Source organism: Calidris pugnax, unplaced genomic scaffold (genome assembly GCF_001431845.1).
Source record: "Calidris pugnax isolate Ruff unplaced genomic scaffold, ASM143184v1 scaffold219, whole genome shotgun sequence".
Lineage (NCBI taxonomy): Eukaryota > Metazoa > Chordata > Aves > Charadriiformes > Scolopacidae > Calidris > Calidris pugnax.
The window spans coordinates 7,045,991-7,067,051 of NW_015094507.1; the positions used below are offsets into that span (position 1 = coordinate 7,045,991).

General features: G+C 42.1%; 1 protein-coding gene across 2 annotated transcripts in view; it reads left to right on the forward strand.

The window, feature by feature from the left end:
- LAMA4 (laminin subunit alpha 4) overlaps positions 1 to 21,061 on the forward strand; it is a 103,947-nt gene that overhangs the window by 21,956 nt on the left and 60,930 nt on the right. For both annotated transcript variants that reach the window (XM_014964668.1, XM_014964669.1), the window contains exons 2-5: positions 2,043 to 2,144; positions 12,033 to 12,157; positions 16,151 to 16,231; positions 20,536 to 20,750. In XM_014964668.1, coding sequence (XP_014820154.1) covers positions 2,043 to 2,144; positions 12,033 to 12,157; positions 16,151 to 16,231; positions 20,536 to 20,750 — 523 coding nt within the window. The remainder of the gene's footprint in view (positions 1 to 2,042; positions 2,145 to 12,032; positions 12,158 to 16,150; positions 16,232 to 20,535; positions 20,751 to 21,061) is intronic.

Below are 21,061 nucleotides of genomic sequence, written 5' to 3' on the forward strand. Positions count from 1 at the left end.
ATATTCTGTGTAAGAATGGTAAAGGCAACTGAGTTTTCCATTTATGTTCATCTCAGCTTCTCAGAGCTCTCTGGGATAAGATTGGATTAATGATTCATTTGTAAACCTCATTTTTAAAGCTTCTTGTTAGTCATCTCGTAAGATACGTTCTTTTTCTAAACAAGCAGCTCATCTGGCTGGAGAGAAGTATCTACCCACCCCTGAGAACGGAGGCTGACACGCAGATGAACCTCAGGGTTTCTGGCTCTGGCTGCCCAGTGCTCCACAGCCGTATCTACAGCACCGCGCAGACCTACAGGTTCAGGTCCCAGAAGCAACATGGACATAGCACCGTGCTATGTCTTAATTAGCCACTGCCACCAGCAGGGCTAGTTACCAATACTACTCACAGGCCATTTTTTGCAGCTAGTGGAGGTATCACTGAGCGGTACTGAATTCAATGTTATAGACCTGCTGTTCATGTCACAGTTTACAGTGGGCATGAGAAGCAATGGATAGGCCAGCATGAAAAGAAACCGTCCGTTATTTCAAGGTAACCCAGGAAAATGAGGAAGAGGGAGATACAAAGGAAATTGAATCCTAATTAGATTGGTACAGTATAATAAGAAGCCTCATACCTCATACAAATGCAAGCTATGCAAAATCGTACCCTTCTGATTTGCTTGAATCTCTCTATTTTCCCACTTTTTGCAAAAGTGACCTCAAGAGCCAGAGAATACACAAAGTGCTGTAGAGGCAGACACAAAAAATATTCCTGGAGAGCCTGGCGTATCTCAGGCTCTGACAGCCACCTCAGGGACAGTGCTTGTAAATGCTAGCAGGAACAGGGTGTGGTAAATAATTTCTGGAGATCTAAAAGACATGCTATGACCCTCACATCAGCTCTGCAACAACATTGCAAGATTTAGGCAAGGGTAAGAGATTTAGGATCCAAAAATTCATAAGTCTGCATGGATTTCAGCATCATACATGAGACACAGGAAGACTGTACACGGTAAGCAGGTGCTGCCTGAATGATAGAGGTTGCTCCTGAGTTCAATCTGTGCATGTCTCACCAGCTTTGCAAAATGAGATAGAAGTTCCTCAGTGGAGAACAAGAATTTACACCATGATGATAAATATATAATATATCAATATCAAATTAAAGCTATCCTCTTTAATTATTTTTTTATTTATTTTCCAGTCTTAGAGGGGCATCTTAATAGCTTTTTTTGGCTTTCTGATTCCTAATATTATTGCTCTAATTATTACTTAAAAGAAAGTGATTTAGATATTTACAGTCTTCAGTTTCATTTTGATAAATTATCAGAAGTACTAAATTATATACAACAGGCACAGCCTCACATTTAAGAAATAACAGGAAAATTTTACCTTTCATGCAATCTCTCCCCATTTTTTTATTATGTCGCATGAAAAATGACTGAAGAACTGCTTTATCTCCCAGGGACAAATTAGTTCCTGGAATGACAACAGGTTATTGCTGGCATAACTCGCCAGCCTCACAGCCAGCCAGCCCTGCTTTGGTAGCTGCTCTCAGCCACCTTTCATTCAGAAGGGCATTGATCTCTGTAGATGTGCTTCTGTCTCCTCTGGGCTCTTCATCCAAAGCTTATCAAAGCTATGATGTAAAGTAAAATTTCTAAAGCTTTTCTTTTTTAAGTAAAAGCTACTCCTTTCCTATAAATACACGCTTCTTTACTGAGTAAGGATCATCATTGTTAGTTAACTCATTGTTTAGTACAAAATGCAGTAAGAATCTGCCGGCTCCTCGCGTTGGCAGGCACCCACCACTGGCCAAGGGCAAGAACACTGACAGCTTAAATACTGTAAGGGGAAAAAAAAGAAAAACGGTCCCAGGTCAGGGAGTGAAAGAACAGACTCGAGTTCATCAGCGTGTGTGTGGTCTGCTACAATGGGGTTGTGCAGCGTGCTCTGGGGAGACCTGAGGGTTGTAATTCTTGCTTTGCCCTGCCTCTCAGCCAAACCTAACTCTCTGAATGTATGTGCATAGGAAATACTTTATTTTTATTTTTTCATTGCAGAATTGCCAAGAAGGATTTTACCGCACCAGCTCAGGAAAATGCTCTCCTTGCAACTGCAATGGTAATGCAAACAGATGCCTTGATGGATCTGGAATCTGTGTGGTAAGGAATTCCTGACTTCTCTGCTAGTCCCTCACTCAATAACAGTACCATTTTTATTTTTTTAATGATAACATGAACTCTTTCACCTTCTTTCACTCTTGCATGAGGCTTCACATGAAGGAAATATTTTCTAGGCAAAGCCAAGAAACTATGGGCCATGGTTTGACTCTTCTGTTAACACCAATGCTCAGTTTCAATACACAAGAAGAGCAGTGTCTGTACCACAGGAGCCTTTTGCTGAAGGGGAATCACAAGTAGGGCCAAGATCAATACATTAATAAGATTATCCTGGCCAAATTTCATTCTCACTTACTTAAATTATCTCTGTAGCTTCAAACCACTTCCTGTATACAGTATTTATGAAAGCCAGTATGCTGGGGAAAATTTTTAGACTATCAGAAATATGGAGAGTTTTGTATACCCCTGGAGAAAAATGTATAAATTCAAACACATTTCATTCTCCCCTTTATGAATACAGCGCTGTACATCATATAAACAATTTACAATGGTGAGTGACCTCTGTGAGTGTATGTACGTGTGTTATCCATAGTAATTCTGCCGCATGGCAGCCTCCTGCTGTGAAGGAACAACATGAGGAGGTTGAAATAATACACCAAGGGAAGAGCATGCTAAACTCTGAGGTAGTATTATTACAATTTCCCATATGTTCAGTATCACTCAGAATCAGCTCATAGGGAAAGCTGTGAGTTAGTATTGGTAGTTAATCACTTGTACCTCCAGAGCAGAAATCAGTCCAGTAAAACTTACCCAAATTACAAGTGGGCAGCCAGAGCAGTAATACAGTAAAAAAAGGATGGAGTTAATAGTGTCATGTATCTGAACCACATAGCAAGGGCTAAGCACTAGTGTACTCTTTACAGGCTTGTAAAGCAGGAGGAGAGCCCAGAGCTCCTTGCTCTGCCATGTGTTACTTTTGACAAGTCATAAACCTTTGCCCTCAGTTTGTCGCTTCATAAAATGGCCTGATAATATTCACATACTTTGCATCGTTGCAGCCTCTATCAAGTTTTCAGTTATACAAATACATAAAGCCATGCTCTGTGCCATATTTCCTACCATTTTTATTCCCGTGGGAAGCAGACAGTGCAGCTGACAATTGTTATGGCTTGATCACTTGGTAGTGTCCTTACGACTGGCCAGTTTCTGCAGAACACAGATTGGCTTTGTGTTTTAATACCAAATTTTTAAAAGTGGTGTTACACTTCCAGGCATTCTATCTTGGCCTGAGTGGCCAGTCTGGCCCAAACCATGACACATTCCCAGCTATTCTCTTTTACATGGCTTTTGCTCATGAGAGGATTTTCCACCTTAGTTCTGGGCGACTCTGATGACAAGAAGAAACTTCCAATGAGAGAACAAGAGAGAGAGCTCGACAAGTGTCTGCTTCCAATGACTCTGGTAACCAGAGAGTTTCTGGAGTAGAATGTATGAGGTAGGGAAGTGATTAGATCCTCAGTTTACAAACATGACAGAAGACTTGTTTCCTGTCTGCTACAAAAATAAGGCCGATGTCAAGGGTTGGGAAAAAAAAAAAACAATGAAAAACAAAATTACTCTATCAGCAGGAAATAATCTGAAAGTATATGTGCATTCCTGACTGATGCTTCTCCAGGATACTAAACTCTCAGAATTGATCAGGTAGTAAAGAATGAAACTAAGAGCTAAACTCCAGTTTACTGCTTGAGTTCAAATAAGCCATTTGATGGCTTATCTGAATGATTTAATAAGCCATTAAGCTCAGGCCATTTACTTCTGAATAAAGAGGAACGGTGAAAAGGCTTAAGTGAAATAAGAGTGAAAGGGAGAGGGAAAGAGTATGGTGCAAAGAAAGAGCAGAATGAAAAGGGGCTTTGAAGGTTTGATAGCATAAAACAGAACCAGATATGTCCATGGGGACTGCAATAAGAGGACTTTCCTGAGGATTTGGAAATTTCCAGGGAAGATTGGAAGACTGATGAAATTGCTAAACTGAAAAATGTGACTGAGAAAGCCTGGGAGAAGAAAAGCTTAGAGAAGGAAAGATGTAATTTGAATTGCAGCAGGAAGAAGCATGTTAGACGAATGAATGCAATTAATTTTGGAAAAGGAGACTTGATGGTTGATAATGTGATTCGTATCAGAATCAGTGGACAAAGCAGCCCTCCCTAAGGACCATTCTGGAGAAGTACAGGAATGAATTTGGCGAAAGCCTGCTGGGAGCTGAGGCTGGGGCAGATACTCCAATATAATACTCCAATAATTCTTGCACCACAACACCTGACAGTAAGACATAAGACTTTCTGCATTCAGTTAGTTCTTAATAGGCTGTTAAAAAAAAGAAAAAAGGAGAGACTGTATCCCATATTATTATAAATGTCATCCTCCATTTCTATCAGTATAAACCTGCTTCTGAGATGCAGCAGTGTTCTAAAGTTTTATCACTCATGCTGTCTCCAGTGGCACCACATAAATATAGATGTTATGGAATGTCCTTAGCAGAAGATCTTTAGAAGAGGTGATGTTGCCCAAAGCAAAAGGTTTCTATGTATATGTGTTTATACACACAATGGAATGATTTAAACATTAAAAAAAAAAAACCAAAAAAAAAAAAACCCGAAACTTTTTTAAAGCTAACTCTGGTAACAATGATGGAAGACACATGAATGTAATAATAACACTGTGTTCAGTTGGCAGATAATTATTTTTTGTAGTTGAAGTAATAACTAAGCTATAAGAACTCAATAAAAACAAGGCAGTATGAAAATGAAAAAGTACTCTACTTCAAAAGGGATGAAACATAAGGGTCAGACTCCATACACTGCACTAAGACCATCACATTATGCAAATCCTCCAAAGTAATTTGGCAAATGTAGTTCCCACAGCATACAAATTAATGAAATTTTCTTTGGCCTCTGCCCTGAATTTGGAATCAAATAAAATTAAACCCCGATTAACGATGCCTTAGGGTAAAGTACTCACATCTTTAATTTCTGCTGACATAAGTATCTATCCTAGGGTTCTGTTTCAAAACTCCTCTCATCTTATTCATAGAGTGTAAATCAAATCCACAAATCTTTAGAAGCTTATTGAATGACACAATCAATGAATCAATAATCTCATTAAGTAACCAGACAGAAGAAATTATTGCAGACAGAGCCTTTCTTGCATAGATGCCCACATAAAACTGGTGTAGAAATCAATCATTTTGTCCTGTGATTAAAACTGAAGAGCCACTCAGTCCATCTTTTTCCTATAGAAAATCACCCAAGTGTTAGAAGAAGAGCAACCAGCACGGTGGAAACTCCATTTATGATGTAATGCAATATAGATGTCAAATAATGCTTCATTTCAAAGACATTATCTGGTGAAGCATATAAGACTAGTAGAGGAAGACACACTAATTCTTTGTAGTGATTTTAGACTTTGGACTTCTAACCTAACCTTCTCAATCCTAGCTAAGAGAAGAAGTCACTTGTAGGACGCTGTAACTTTTGATTTTGGAAACGTGCATATACATGTTGTTGACTGGCTGAAACTGGAACAGCTGCAAGTGGCGGTCTGCAGACAGAGTGATATGCATTTCTCCTGCATAAAGCCCACTGGGTTTTACTGCTAATAAAATATGGAGATATGAAGGGAATGTTTTGCCTCCTTCACCATCCCCAGACTCCAGCCCATCAGCAACCCACAGCTGAGCTATTTCTTTAAAGCACCTCCATCGAGGGTTCAACATTTGAAAATTCAGACATGGGAGTGGGCTTCAAATGACTTGACAGCTGAGCAGAACGTCAGCGCCGCTGTGATGGTCAGCTCTGAAATGAGTGGTATATGGAGGTGAAACAGCTTGTCTAAAGCAATGAGCTCTGACACCATATGAGCTCTGATACCAGTAGTATAATGGTTGGGGCTTTACCATACTAAAAAATTTGATTGCATACACTAGGAAAGGAAATCTCTTGAGAGGACTGCAATGTACTGTGGCAATGATTCCACAACACAATAAAATGGATTGGAAGGTTGAAAGCATTTAAAGACTGCGAAGCTGGATATCCAGGCAAAATTTTTGTTGGACTGACTTATCGGTCTCCTTCCTGATGTCTCTACTGTCAATGGAGGGTGAAACTTCATAAATACATGAAAACACATAGAGCAGAAGAAGCAGGTCTGGATAGAGCATTATAGTAGAAGGTGAACGGTAAATTTGCTGGTGTCTACCTAAAAATCCCTAAGTGCTTTTTTATCAACTCAGTCCTGTATATTTGATCAGCATCTATATAAGGCATCCAACGATTACTCAAAAATAAATAAATAAATAAATAAATATGACCTTTTTGGAACAAGAAAGACCAAAGGATCATAATAGTGGGGAGGATAAATTATCTGGTATCTTTTCCAGCCTTTTATGGAATTTTTCACAATAGCGAGTATTGTTGTGTAAGTGATTTGTGTTTAAGCGTTTGGGTTTGCAGCTGAGTGGAAAGGTTGGAATGGATTTGGCAGTTCTGCCTGAGAGGATAATATGTTCCACATGATTGCCAAGGCAGGTCTGGAGAATCGCCAGTGGATCTACAACCATCCATCAAACACGAGCAAAAAGCAGCAGGGAGCTAGCAAAACTCCAGCTTGTTAGGTACTTCTGGCTTCACAAAAAGCCTTGCAGCTTACAGCTCACTGTTTCTTTCTATAAAGATGAACTACGTCTATCCATAGTGACCTTGGCGACACATATTTGGAAAGCCAACCAGAAGTACAAGAGTTTGGTGCTGGAATGCAGCTCTTCTCCAGTGCTTTGGTAAGCAGTAGTTGTCAAAAGCGTTAGTGCTAATAGTCTCAGTGCCTCAGCTGTAGATATTTCTCTCCCTTTTAGGAATGTTTTAGTTGTTGTCCTAACTCTTCTACTCTATCAAAAACTTGCAATAGTGATCCCAACATGCCACCATTTTGTTTCCATTCCCTGTGCAGCCAGTACAAGAGGCACGTAGGAAGTCAGGCCAAGACTGTGAGGAAGGGCTGCTCTCCCGCCTGCTCAGCCACATTCCCCACAGTAACCTGAGACAAGTGATGAACTGAGAAAATAGATGGCCAGGTGGTTTTGGCAAGACATCAACTCCTACTTCACTCATTCAAACAGGACAAGTTCTACAAACCAAAACTTTGACTTGGAGGGAGTATGTTGACCCAAACTGGATCAGGAACCAAGTTTTTTGCTGTTCTCATTATTTTAGGTTGACGGTTGTCTTTATTTTAGTAGAAGTTGCACAACACATAGTGTTTCTTTTTAGTGCCTCATCTCTTTCTTCCAGAAGGAATTCTGAAAACAATACTGCATCTCATCCACAGTGGCTGGACAGAGAAGGCTTGAAATCACAAACCTTATAGAAGAAAAAGTTAAAACATGTAAATCTCCTGGCTTTCACGTCATTATGCTGAAGTACTTTTTTTACTACTAGTATTCTGGAACAGCAATAAGTTCTGGCATGTTGGCATGGGCAACGTTATGGAGTTCTATAACCCCAGATATGAGGGATCTCCCAGATTTGAGGAAGTCTAAATATATATCCAGATATTACACCTCATGCCAATCTCTACTGGCCCAGCAATAAACACAGACAGACTGCACAGCAATGTAAACAACTTGCATCCCTCTACCTATATAATTTACTTATTCTTGTGCAATCTTTCTGCATTAACAATTGTTACAGGACTACCTCTCAAAAGCAGGAGATCCAGCATATCTAAATTGCACTAAGTATTAGCCATCCAATGAAATAATCTCTCTAAAATAACTGCCCAAATGGCAAATTTAATGAAGCTTGTGCCTTTGAAGACCATTAGAAGGAGCTCTGCTCTCTTAAGTTCAGGTTCCTAAATTAAGATGGGGCAGATTTCCACCTCTTAGATTTTCAGTTATATACATTTACAAAGAAGAATGTCTGGCTTTTTTCTGGGAAACTTGTCCTAGTACCATTGGCTGAAGACAGACTTTTCATTATTATTTGTACACAAGCATATTTACTGAGCAGTACTGCATCACACAAAGTGCTCTATGATCTCAGAGCAGCGGTTCCAGCTTTACTTTCCAAGCAGATGAGTGCAAGAGCTCAGTGCTGACAACCATTCCGAAATATCCCCCTCACTACAGCACCTTTTCACCTGCTTTTCATGTGCATAAAGTAAGGGTCAGGTAGAAACGCTCACCCTGATTGACGGTACTCAATGAGAGCAGAGTAGTAGGACCAGCTAAAGCTAACACAGGAAACTACACTCCAGCCACTCTCTCATCTGACCAGCTCCTGCTGGGATACCAAGGGATGAATGATTATATGCTGTACCCTCATATAGAAGCCAGGCTGCTATTACATTAGATTACTTCCTCTGAAGCTGAAGTATTCATGAAGAAGGGACACCTCTGCCTTGACTTTTGCATTATGAAAATAAAATTGTATTAAATAGGCATATGGAAATAATTTAGCTTAGAATTTTCACTTACTGTAATTTGAAATGTAGTTTACCAAAAGTAGAGTATTATAACACCTCATTGCAATACTTTTAACTGCACAGTCATCTGTTTTTGTGACCTTTACCATGTCTCCCCCTGTTCTGTAGAAAGACAGGCAGCAATTTTCTGCTAGCTTCAGTGTCTGATGTCCTAAGATATGTATCACTGAGTATTTTCTAGAGATTTTTATTTCAGTCTTCCGTGTTTTACAAAGGAAACTGAAACAAAAACTATACTGAGTTTCTTTATTTGAAAAAGTAGACCCCAATATCAGTAAATGTTTCTGCAATTGTGTGAGTACATTTGAGCAAACAACTGAGACAGGGAAGGTTGTGAACAATCATGTCCGATTTCTGACATGAACTATAAATGATGCCTTGCATTCTAAAGCATGTATGAATACCAGGACCAAGAGTAGCCGTTGGACCTCCTACAGCAAAGCACTTCTTTAAAATCCAATTTCTCAAAAATTGCCATAAATAGAATTCTATTTTTTCCTCATCATTACTTCTCCATCAAAAGTGACCCATTCAGAAGCAAAACACTTTTCTTGAACTACCAAAGCAGTGCCGCCCAGTGCTGAGAATCACCCATGAGCTGCAGGGAGGGTGTCCTCCCTCCCTTCAGAGATGCCTCATAGGCTTATTGCAGTCAGCAGTTTTGTTGGAAATGCAAGCTAATGGAAGATAAAATATAAGGACACTTTTTTTTATGACTGTAAAAATATGATTCTAAATACCCACAGGAGTTCTGACTTGTTAAATACAATAAAGCCACTTTTACATAATCACTAACCAGAGAAAAACTACAAAAGTGCCTCAAGCACTCAGCTAACAAGGTCTTTGGGGTAAAAGGGCCTTTTAACACTTCAGTTTAGAAGATGAAAAACACTGCAGATTTAAGGAGCAACGTCAGCTCCCCCGCTGCCCTGCTCTGTTCATCAGAATACTTTTTGAGCTTTGGAAACCAATAAGGGATTTATTCTGATAATAACCATATGTCATTTGGAGAGCTGAGGACCAGAGAGGTGAAGTGAATTGCTCAGAGCACAAACAAAGAGTGTGATGAAGGCTACAACCAAATGCATCCCACCTGAGGTCTCTGCCAGTGCTTCAGACACAGGATTGCGCTTTCTCTTTGAGCACTCAGTGCCACACTCTCATCTTGCTCTTGTGGTACATTAAAATCACTTTTTCTTTGAATAATGACAAATGCAAACTATTTTTAAAACTGTGCTAGCCTTCCCGTGCCTTCTGGCTCACACCGTGTGCCTCGCAGTTAGTCCACTCTTGCAAGAGAGGAGTGTGAGGTCTGGATATGTCTGCAGTGGCTGCCGACCACTCTGCTCTCATTTGCTCTCGGTTTCCTTGCTCTCACCAAGTTTTCTTCCTCCTCCTCTTCCTCCTAGTCAAGATTTCTGTATTTCAGAGCCATTTAGTTAAAACAATATTCTGGTTCTCTGTATACTAAATACTCTCTTCTTTACAGCAAGTATTACTAAGAAAATCACCTTGAGCTCTACAACTATTGGTGTAAAATCTATTTAAAGATCCATGGAAAAAGTAATTTATTTTTTTTCCTTTCCTTATCATATCCTACTTGCTGTAGAGTTCTTTGGCCAAATTATAGCTTTGTAGAAATAAATAATTGCTGTGCAATAGGGTCTATACGATGATAAGAAGAGCAGCAACATAAGAAAGACTTTGAGAATCAAAACCAATCTGAACTAAATTAATGAGTCCTAACTAGAGGCTTTAATGGGATTCAAATGAGGAATATTGGCTAAAAAAACTTCTGATGAGTGTCCTTTACTGAAATTACACTTTTCAATGCAGACTGATAATATCTGGACATGGACTAGGGGAAAAAAAAAAAAAAAAGGAAAAAAACCCAAACCGAACCAAACCAAAATCATCTATGTTGCCAGGACAAAGTTCTGCCACTAAATCAAAGTTACAATACTTGCATACAAAATGCATTCATTAAACATCTTCCCTAATCACATTCCTCTCTCCTCATACTCTTTTCTTCAAAGAACACACATCACACCATGGTTGGAGTAGAAAGTGAGTTTCAGATCTGTAGGGACTGGCTCAGATGACAAATTAGTAAACTGAGCTCAGCCACCTCCAGGCTGGTGCTGCTGAAGAAGCTCCAACCGCAAAGAGGTCAAGGTCCTCCTTGCCCCGTGCCCGGGAGCTCCCTCCTGCTGAGAGCGCTCCTGAAATCCCACACTCAGCTTCCCTCTTATTCCAGGGACTGCCGGCTGCTGACAGCACAGCAACTTCTGTGATGGGATTAAATGACAACTGGAGAATAAACTGGGGCACTGCGGTCATTTCCTAGCACCTGTGCCAACTCTGAACATAGCAGAAGAGATCCCCTGCAGGCCCTGACCCACCAAAGGTCTCTGCAGCCCATCCTGGGTCTCCAGCAGTGACACAAGAGATGATGTCTGGGGAGGGCAGCAAGCCTGGCCTGCTTCTGGAGTCTGTTTCATACTCCACCAGCACTCATCTCCTGAATCCTTTCCAAATTTGTTAATGAATCTGAAATATTTTGGAACAAATATTCTGTATGAATTACCACAGCTTGATTTACTTCCACAGAGCCCCAACAGTATCAACTGGTGGCCAATTTTCCTCTGCGTGAGGAAGCATATTTCCTCACAAACATCCCCAAACTGTGGGGATGAAACTTGCTTATAAAGTGGGTGACATTTTGCACAGTTGCTCTGTATTTTATGAAATGCCACTTATAGATGACTCCTGCTTCTTCCCTCCATTAAGTGGACCTCCTTTAAGGCTGAGAACAAGGTGTAGTGATAACACATCCCTTCACGCTGTAACACTTTTCATCTCAGGAGAAAACCATCAGGGCTGCTGGTGTATTAGCCACCATTTGCAGGCAGATTCCCCTGACGCTCTTTTGCACTCATCAAGTCCAAGAAGTAACCTCGCTGAAACCTGTATCTAGGCTGAAATCTGCTGATAGTATTTACCAGCTGATATTTTTCATTTTGTTTTGGCATCAGTGAAAGGGACTTTTTCCTGCTGGCACTGGCAATTCAAAACAGGGCTGCTGGCTACACCTGAGTACCCCTGACGTCTCGGACGACAGGCAGCACTGCTTCTGCTCCAGCACCTGGCAGGCACACATCTGGTTTGTCCTGTACAGCACCTTGCCAACGCTTGCTGGTTGGACAGTGTAATCATTTATAGCATTTTTATTTGCAGCAGTGCTCACTGGTTTGGCTGCATCGGACAGTGCCTTGAAGGGCCTGGGTCTGGCACCAGCCCCTACTCTGCTTGGCTGGGTCTAAATTATTTCTTTCTGAATTAGGCAGCACCTCCATTTAACTTTCACCACTCTCTCTCTTCCCACCAAAGGACTGCCAGAGAAACACAACAGGACAGCACTGCGAGCAATGTCCAGATGGCTTCATTGGTGATGCTGTCGGAGGAGTGCCCACGTTCTGCCAGCCCTGCCCCTGCCCCGTGCCAGCACTTGCCAAGTACGTAACGAGGGTTTGCTTCTCTTTGAGTTAAGCTGGGTTGGGCCCTTTCCACGGTGGGGTCAGCATCTCTTCCTGGATGCAGGAGACAAAGGCTGCTGCCCTTGCCAACCAGGAGAAAATAAGAGGACTTTCAGCTGTTCACATCTATAACCACAGGAAACAGCATTTCATTTAGGTGTAAAATACCCTTAAGTGCTCATATCAATGCTTACCAAGAGAGAGGAGAAAATACTTGAGCAAATTCAAGTTCACTCTCTTCTATCCCGGAGCGAGGAGCAATTAGTCAGCTGTCTAATTACTTTTAAGAATCTCTTAATGACCAGTTCTCGAGGAAGGTGGCATCAAGGATGTATGTGACTGAGACAAACAGGTAGACAGAAAGATCAAACCATGACCTCTGGAAGGTAAAACTAATCACAAAAAAGCACAGCCTGGCAGTCTACTAAGTCACCAGCAGCTGAATCATATCAGTATAGTAACAGTTAAAAGGGCTGGAGGACCCTGTGACAGGTACAGTGCCCCTTGAGCTGATGCCCAGCTACCTTTGGGTAAGAAACTGGAACCCTGACAGAAAACCAAGACCAAGCCAAAGAGTTCCAGCTGTTACCCTCTTAGTGGCTTCAGAAGAAACAAATAATTACAAACCATGACCAGCTATTTGAAACTGTTAGTGGTACATCAGTAACGCAGACAAAAGAAATTATTAGCTTCCTCTTGTTTGAGGTCCATGGTCTGGGGAGAGGCATCTCTGCGAATTCCACTTCACGCACAGAGGAGATGCTAGTAAATACTTGTCAATGGGTTGAAGCTATTTTTTAGTGAGCTACATATTCCCCATGTGTTGTTTCCCATTTTGCTTTCAGCTGGGCTTCTCAGCAAAGGGGAATTTCCTCACTGTATTTGTTTGCTGTTGCTATAGGAATACTCATACAGCCTTCAGGTGGGATGAGCTGCGTTTTGCTCAGCTGCTCAGTGGCACAGGCTCAAAATGGCAATGGAGCAAAATCACTCGGCCAGACTCCCGCAGATCACCTCTTGGCTTTCACAGTGAGCTGCAGACATGTGAGGAGGGTGGAGAACAGCTATTGTTGAAAAACTGCAGCTTTGCCTGGATTAGAGAGAAAATCCTCCAGAGACAGGGGAAGAACCTGGCTTTGCTCGCATGTAGAAAGGTTTAGGAGTGAGCTCACAGATGAAGCAGCTCGCTTCCTCCAGTTCCAGTAGCGGCTGTAATGCCAGAAATAGTAGAAATACAACAGTCGGAAGCAGGGCTTTTTCCTTAGCAAAGGAAAGTGATGGTATTTTTAACCTGTTGGGCACAAAGCAACCGCTTCGATGGAAGGAGCAGCTCTCTCAGCCACAACCTGGGCTGCCCATGCCTGAGGCACTGCTGCATGGTGAGACCCAGTCTCCACCAAGCACAGACGGTCAAGCGAACATCTAGGCTGTCCTCCCTACGGTGCGATTTGACAGGCCATGGCCAAGCCTTCGTTCACCGAGTCCTACAGCCCACCAGGCTCTGCAGCAGTGCCCCTTAACCACAGGGAGCCAGCCTGCCCAGCAGGGCTCAGTGTGGTGGGACCAGCAAGGACCTGAGCTACACGCTGTCTCTGACAGTGTTATGGGAGATGGGTGCAAAGGCCAAGGAGCATCCCCTGCTTCAACACACTCCTTAGCCCTGCTGCTGGGGACATACACCTCTCCCATTCCAGACCACTAGAGATAGAGAAGCCCTGAGCCCAAAAGGACAGCAGCATGGCATTGGGAAGGGAGAACATAAGTTGCAAGGAGCATGAATGCTTCAATATTACAGCAATATAGGAGTTGGACTTGATGATCCGCATGGATCCACTATCCATGGATTCCATCTCAGGATATTCTATGTTCTGTCATCCCTTTAAAACTACCTCAGTAAAAATCCACCTCAATTTTTCAGGTTTTTTCCTCAGAAAACTACTGAAGGCAATAGTTAAAGGAATATCTGATCCAAATTTGCCTCATGCCCTGATTTAAATAACATGCAGAAATTGCCTGCTCAGCTTCTTGCATGAGAGAGTCCTGACCACAGCAGTAGCCTTCAGCTGGGGCTGGAACAGGCAAATAATAGTGATTGAGCAACATTCAGCCTTGCATAACAAAATTCAAAGAACAACTGTTCTTTCTTAGTTTTTTCATTTTTACTCCATTAATCCTACTCCATTTATATTAAGGCAAAACCATAATTCTACCAGAAAGCCGAGAAGCATTAGAAGCCTTAAATAATGAACATCCAAAGGATGTTGTTTTGTACTCTGTTTTACTTTGGGAATAACCAGCAAATTCATAATGGCTAGACAAAGTGACCAAATCTGTAAACTGACAGACTCATCAGACACATATTTTTTCTTGGGATTCATCTGTGTGTTTCTAGATTTTCTGTCCAGACTGTCTTCATATCTGCTATCCTGGGAACTTTTGGAATAACTTTTGGACATTACACATATCTCTGTGGAATAAAAAAAAAGGAGGGAGATTGCTTCACAGTCCAGCAGATGTTACTTCTTTTCAAACCTGAGGGAATTTTATGAAGTTCTTTCTCCTAAAAGATAACAAAAAATATAAAACCTCAGAAAGGCTTCGGTCTTATTTCATAACTCAAATCCACAATGTGGTTTTTTCAACTATGTGAAGGAATTAGCCTCTGTAAAAGAAAAGGAAGGCTGCCAAACTGTTATGATTTTCTTCATAAGTTCTCAAAAAAAGCTTTACTGAAGTTAATTTGTGAATTCTGTGAGAAGAATCTCATTTTATGTTCTCTCTGGTTATATGAAACTCTTTGAGGCAGCACAGATCCTAACACAGATTTATTTCACCCTGGTTGTCCCAGCCGAGAAATGCTGATGGGAAGTGAAATTATGCAGGGATTCTTGTCACTTTTCAATGCTGCTTGTTCCTGGAACAAGCAGTGTGTGGACTGTGCTCTTTCCCATCACTCTGAGGCTTTTGTCCTTCTGTGCAAAAGGGATGCAACCTGGCCACAGCTGCCCAGCACTGTATGACGTGGGACTTGTGTTTTAGCAACCATGGGCCTGCAGCTGGCAACTGCTGCCACTCACTACTCTGGTCACATTCCAGTTCTGGCAGGAATTTACTCACACATATTGCAAAATAACTGGAAACATCTTTAGGACTGTATGTCTTTTTTCTGCAAATGTATTTAAAGCAGTCTATCACTGTGTTTGAAGTGTATACAATTTGCACTTTCCACATCTGCCTGCTGCTGTTCCTTGGGTCTCGTATTTAGTTAAACATTTGTTAAATTCTGAAAACATAAGAAAGCAAAGGAATCCATTATTTAAAATCGTGGCAGTGAAAACTGGAGCCCAAGCCATTGCTACAATCAGTATCACTACTTGGCAGGTTGGCCTCAAAAGAAGCCTCAGGCTCTTTCAAGCTTACTCAGAGAGATGGTAGAGCAGCCTCGGTTACTGTGAATGGGAATGGCATCACAGAGGTCGCTTTTAACCACTTGGTGTTTCCAGATTGGATTTGATGAAAACTGTAGGATTTGCATAGGAAAATGCTGTACCCATTCCAGAATCTGAGTTCCTGAAGTGCTCACTGTGGTGTCTTTCATAAGCAATATTTTACCCCTTAGAATAAAAGACAGGAAGCAATTAGGTTCACACGACATACACATTATGTCCCTTATCTGAAATGTGTGTATCAAAACCTGCAGGTGTGTCTGATCTACACTGCAAGAGAAGAACTTATATATATTTGCATTTATATAGCTCCATAGCACTAATTAGTGTTTTCTACACTAATTAAAAAGACTAAACAAGGCGTATAATGTGAATAACATACAGAGCTTAAGAATACCTATTTAGCAATGAGTAACCAAGGGTCAGAGCTCACACTGACAGCAAATGCCCATAATGTAATAAAGAAATACTCCCAAGTGTTTGCCATTGCCTGCTATTCTAACTATTCATTCTAATGAAATTCCAGCTTTGCAGTCTCCTGTTACAGAAAAAGTGGAAGCGTGCGCTGTGTCTGTAAGGAAAACTACGCAGGACCCAACTGTGAAAGGTAAGAAACTAACAGAGTGACTTACTGTCATGATTTCAGGCCACTGTCATTAACAGGTAAGTCTTGGATTCAAATAATACTTAATGTAACTATCAGAGAAGGGAGAAAGAGGATGCGTAAGATGCAAAGAGAAATAAATATGAAAAAGATGAAAAAAAGAGTGATGGATTTTGCCCTTGCAGATGATGCAAAAACATCAGCATATTACCTCTGCATCACTAACATGGCTAAAGCAATAGTAAAAGCCCTTTAGACAGATGGCACAAAAATAAAAAACCCACCCTTGTTTTCAGGCCTATGGATGTAGTCTTTTGTTCTTCCAAAATGTCAGATATATACACAAAGGATAATGCAGACAATTAAAAGGTCAGTGAGGTTTCTTAATGGTTATTAAAATGTCAACCAAGACTACAAGCAATTCAAATCCTATTAAATGAGTAGCAGATGCACAGTAACAGCAGAAAATAGCATCAGCTTTGTTTTCTAATAGCCACTCCCCAGCCCGACACAGTGCATCTGTCTCAGGGAAGGCAAAGCTGCGTACATGGGTCACAAAAAGCAACAGAAAGAAATCAGCTTGTCCTGGTCACCATGCGAAGTCCTTGACTAACTGCTGCAGTAAGTGGCAAGCAGTGACAAAAGGGACTTCCTTCCTGGTCTGCGTGTCAGAACGACAGCAAGCATTTCAACGACTAATGAGAAATGCACTACTTGTCGCTGCCCACTTGCTAAAGAGTGAGTCCAGCCCCGCATAAGCTGCTGCTGGGCACTGCCACCACCCGCTGCTCCTGCTGGCAGCTATTGAGCCTCCAGCGTGCTGGCAGGAGGCCTGGGGGATCCTGAAGGAGAAGGGGCATTGCCCCCGTCCCTCCCTGCAGCCCAAACAGCAGCTCATATCCCCATGGAGAGGGAGGTTTTGTCCTGCTCCCCTCCCTCCCTCCCGGCTCTCCCCGGCGGTGTGTGCCCGGCTCCGCGGGGCAGCGAGCGGCCGGACACCCCTCCGCGGGCGGCGCCTGGCATCCCCGGAGCAGCACACCCCGGGTGGGGGGGACAATCTGCTCCACTTCCTCTGGCATTCGTGTAGGAGGCTTTCTTGTGCTGCTCCAGCGGCTTGGCACAAACCTAGCTGGTTTATATTTGCCAGCAAATGATGTTGTGAAATTCGGAGGCCTTCGCTAGGTACTGAGAAAAGCAGCTTCCCGATTCGAAACTTAGGAATTTTGCTCCTGGACTCCAGCAATAAGGCATTAAGGTGTTAGCAGATGAAGTCCAGGTTTTGTTAATGCCCAAACGCTAAAAAAAAAGATAACTGAAGAAATTATTCTTTAGTGTCCAAAGTGAATAGAGGAAAAAAGTTCTTTTGGCATTGCCAGGGAAGAGGAAGTTAATCTCTTACTCACCGATAATTACAGGAAGCAAACATGGCTGTAAAATGAAACAAAGACAACTTAGCATCTTTATCATGGGAGAGGAAATATTCTTTGCTAGCAACAAAGAGCCATTTATTGACACAACAGAGGAAAAGACGTTTACTACAGGTCTCTACTTTTTCAGACCATAAAGCGCAGAGATGGAGCAGTGTGTTTCCATCCAGCTGTCTCTGCTCTTTTCTTTGCTACCAACTGTTCAAAAGAGGCCAAGCGCAGTCCAGCCCTATGAGATGCACCAAGTAGTAAAGGGAAGGGGAAAGTGAAGGTGACACGTTTATTTTTAGCACTAAAACTTTCTATTTTTTTTACACATCTAGTCCAGATGAGGAGCTATGGCTAATAAAAGTGAATCAGATGGTCATAAAAAGCAGCACTTACAAAATCTATCTGTGAGGATGCGAGGAACTGTCCACTAAGTTTCTGGCAAGTGAACTGTATGGTATATTTCAGAAAAGAAGAAAAAGATAATCCCCTTGCCCTGATGAGAGGGCATACATTGTGGGCTTGATGGGAATAGCACAGAGTCTTTGGTAGATGCTGGCTAAAAGCCAGAGCTGGATAGTGGTAGGCAAAATGCTGGTCTCATCACAGCTCAATGACTTCTGTGACTTGGTAGCCACATTAGACAGAGATTCATTTGGAAAATACTGAACTAGATAAAATTAAAAAGCAACTCTGCAAAATTTTTGAGAGTTCAGAATAAATCAATTGGTTCAAGAGGTTTAAAAAAAAAAAAAAAGGGATTTTTTTTTTTGTTCAAAAGTCATAAATACTGAAATTCTCAAATTTGGGAACTTCCTACAATCTCATGTTGGCTGAAATATTAGGAAATTATAGCAAGACTTTTGGCATGACTAAATAGTAGCATTACCCATCACTGCCTGCTGTAACTCCCATGAGAATGGGGAGTGACTGCACCAAAGCCAGCTAAATCACACTCATTTTGCTCCGTGTTACATTCACAATCCTTCATGGGGTGCATAGAACTCCAGGTCACACTTTTATTCTTTACATCTGGGTCACCCAAATGATAAGATCTGCACCAAAGGTTCTGGCAGTGCTGCAAAGAGACAAACAGAGTCTTTGCCATTGGCAAAGGCAGCATTTGATGCAGCCAAGTGGTTTATATTAAGATGCTTAAAATTTTATGTGTTTTTACTGTGGGGGTTCGGGACTGGAACATGAACAAAGCAGCACTGAGGAAATTACTTTCTTTATTAAAAAGAAAAAAAGAACCTCAGCAAATGTAGGAACAGATCAAAACTGGAAGGTCTTATCAGATCTCCTATATTTTCATTGTTCAGACAGAGCAGAACCTGGAATTGACTATGTTCAGGTTTTAGGAGACAACAGATCTCGGCTCAGGTCCCCAAGTCAGAAACCTGCAAAAATTAAAGTAAACTGCCTGAGAGCTCACCCTCCCCACCCACAAAGGGCAGAGCATCTTAAAACAAGATTTTAAGGATGGGAGAAAACACAAGGACAACAGGGTGATAAAACAGGATGAAATACAATAACTATTCCTTACCTAAATCACTGCAACAGCTATTCAATCCTCCAATTTCTTCAGTGATCAATTGCTACAGCAGCTAGTTATCCCCCTCCCCACAGTCATTCTTCATTCACAGTTTTGGGGTAGGAGTCCCTGATCTCTGTGCCCCAGGCTGCTGGGTCATGGACTCTCCTGCCACCCTGCAGTGACACCATGAACAGCATGGGTTGCCGTGTCCTGCCAGCTGTCCCCTCCAGTCCATCAGACGCTGCTCTGTGCTGTTTCCAGCTCCTCCAGCAATGCCCTTGCTCAAGGATTTGCCCTGCGAGCTGCTCCATGCCCACCCCAGTGCCAGCTCTGTTCTCTTCACTGGTTGTTTTGCAAAAGTTCCTCTACCTCATAGGATTAAGCACACTCCCTGTGACCAGCAGAAACTCCTTTAACTGAAACCCTCTCCTTTCTTTCCAAATGATGACACCAAATCTATTACCTCTTGTCTTAGCGTAGGGTCACTGGTCACCGGGGTGCATTAGGTAACACCTACTTTGTCTAGACCTTCAAAACCCACTGCAGTTTCAACATCTCTTCCATTTTAAGATGTGGCAAGTTTTCAACTGAAATGCTTCCCAAACGTGACAAGACATGAAAACCAACTTGGACCCATTTCAGGCCTCTCCTGGAGAGCTTGCTACCCACCTCCCTCTCTCCCTCTGCAAACCAACAGAGGAGTCCTCCCCTCCTGGGCTGGTAGCTGCTCTCAGCCTTTTGCCCCCAACCAGCAGGCTGACATCGAACAAAGCTGAAAAATTGAGGCTGGTTCAGTCCCTATTCTGTTTTGCAAAACCAGAAACCACCCCAATGCCCCACTGTAGAAGCATTTATATAAACCTTTTGTGGTCAGTACTTTTTTACGTGCATTCTAATGGAAATAAAGTCTGAACTTCCTCTGAGTTTCAGCATCATGAAATGCAGTATCTTACCCCAGTTTCCTATATAACACAATATAGTTGGCAAGATCCAATGCTGAAAGAGACCGAAATAAACACTAGGGCTGCCTCTCTGCCAAGGTCATTCTGTCATGGATTTTAAAACAATGGGAAACAAATCATTTTACTGCTAAAGACACACCAAAAACAAACAAAAAAAAAAGCAGACTGGTGTGATTGAGATACCAGGAGTGTTCAAGAAGGGAAAAATCTATAACTGTACAGATTGAGATTAGAGCACAAAACAGCCTCTGCAGGAATTCAGCTCCTAATTTGCCTTCTGTACATTAGTAGACCATCATCAATTCCTGGTGACATAAATGAGGTCAGAGAAAAAATGGTACTGCAGATGGAAATGTCATTGCTCGTCATCACTGGGCTTGCTCTTCTTTTCAGGTGTGCTCCCGGTTACTATGGGAACCCTTTGCTGATTGGAAGCACTTGTAAAAAATGTGACTGCAGTGGCAACTCGGACCCAAACCTGATTTTTGAAGACTGTGATGAAGTGACCGGCCAGTGCCGCAACTGCCTGCGCAACACCACCGGGTTCAAGTGTGAACGATGCGCTCCGGGTTACTATGGGGATGCCAGATTCGCTAAAAACTGTACAGGTATTGGCTATAGTTTAGTATAGCAGAGCCGAGCCAAACAAAGCACAGCATGGTCTACAGATGACCTCCGGGAGCTCAGAGATGCCTTAATTAGTCACCAGACACCTGTGGCCCTGGGAGGCAGGGGGTCTGCCTGCAGGATAATTTGGATTGCCCTTCCTGTCCTGTGTGTCCAACTCCAGGATGTAATTCACATGGCTAAGTCATGTGCTTAAATTCCCTTTACACTGAACAGGGAGAGACGGTGCTTGCACACAGTAATCCCAGAAGCAAATCACAAGTATCCAAACCAGCCAAAAAAGACAGCGGCT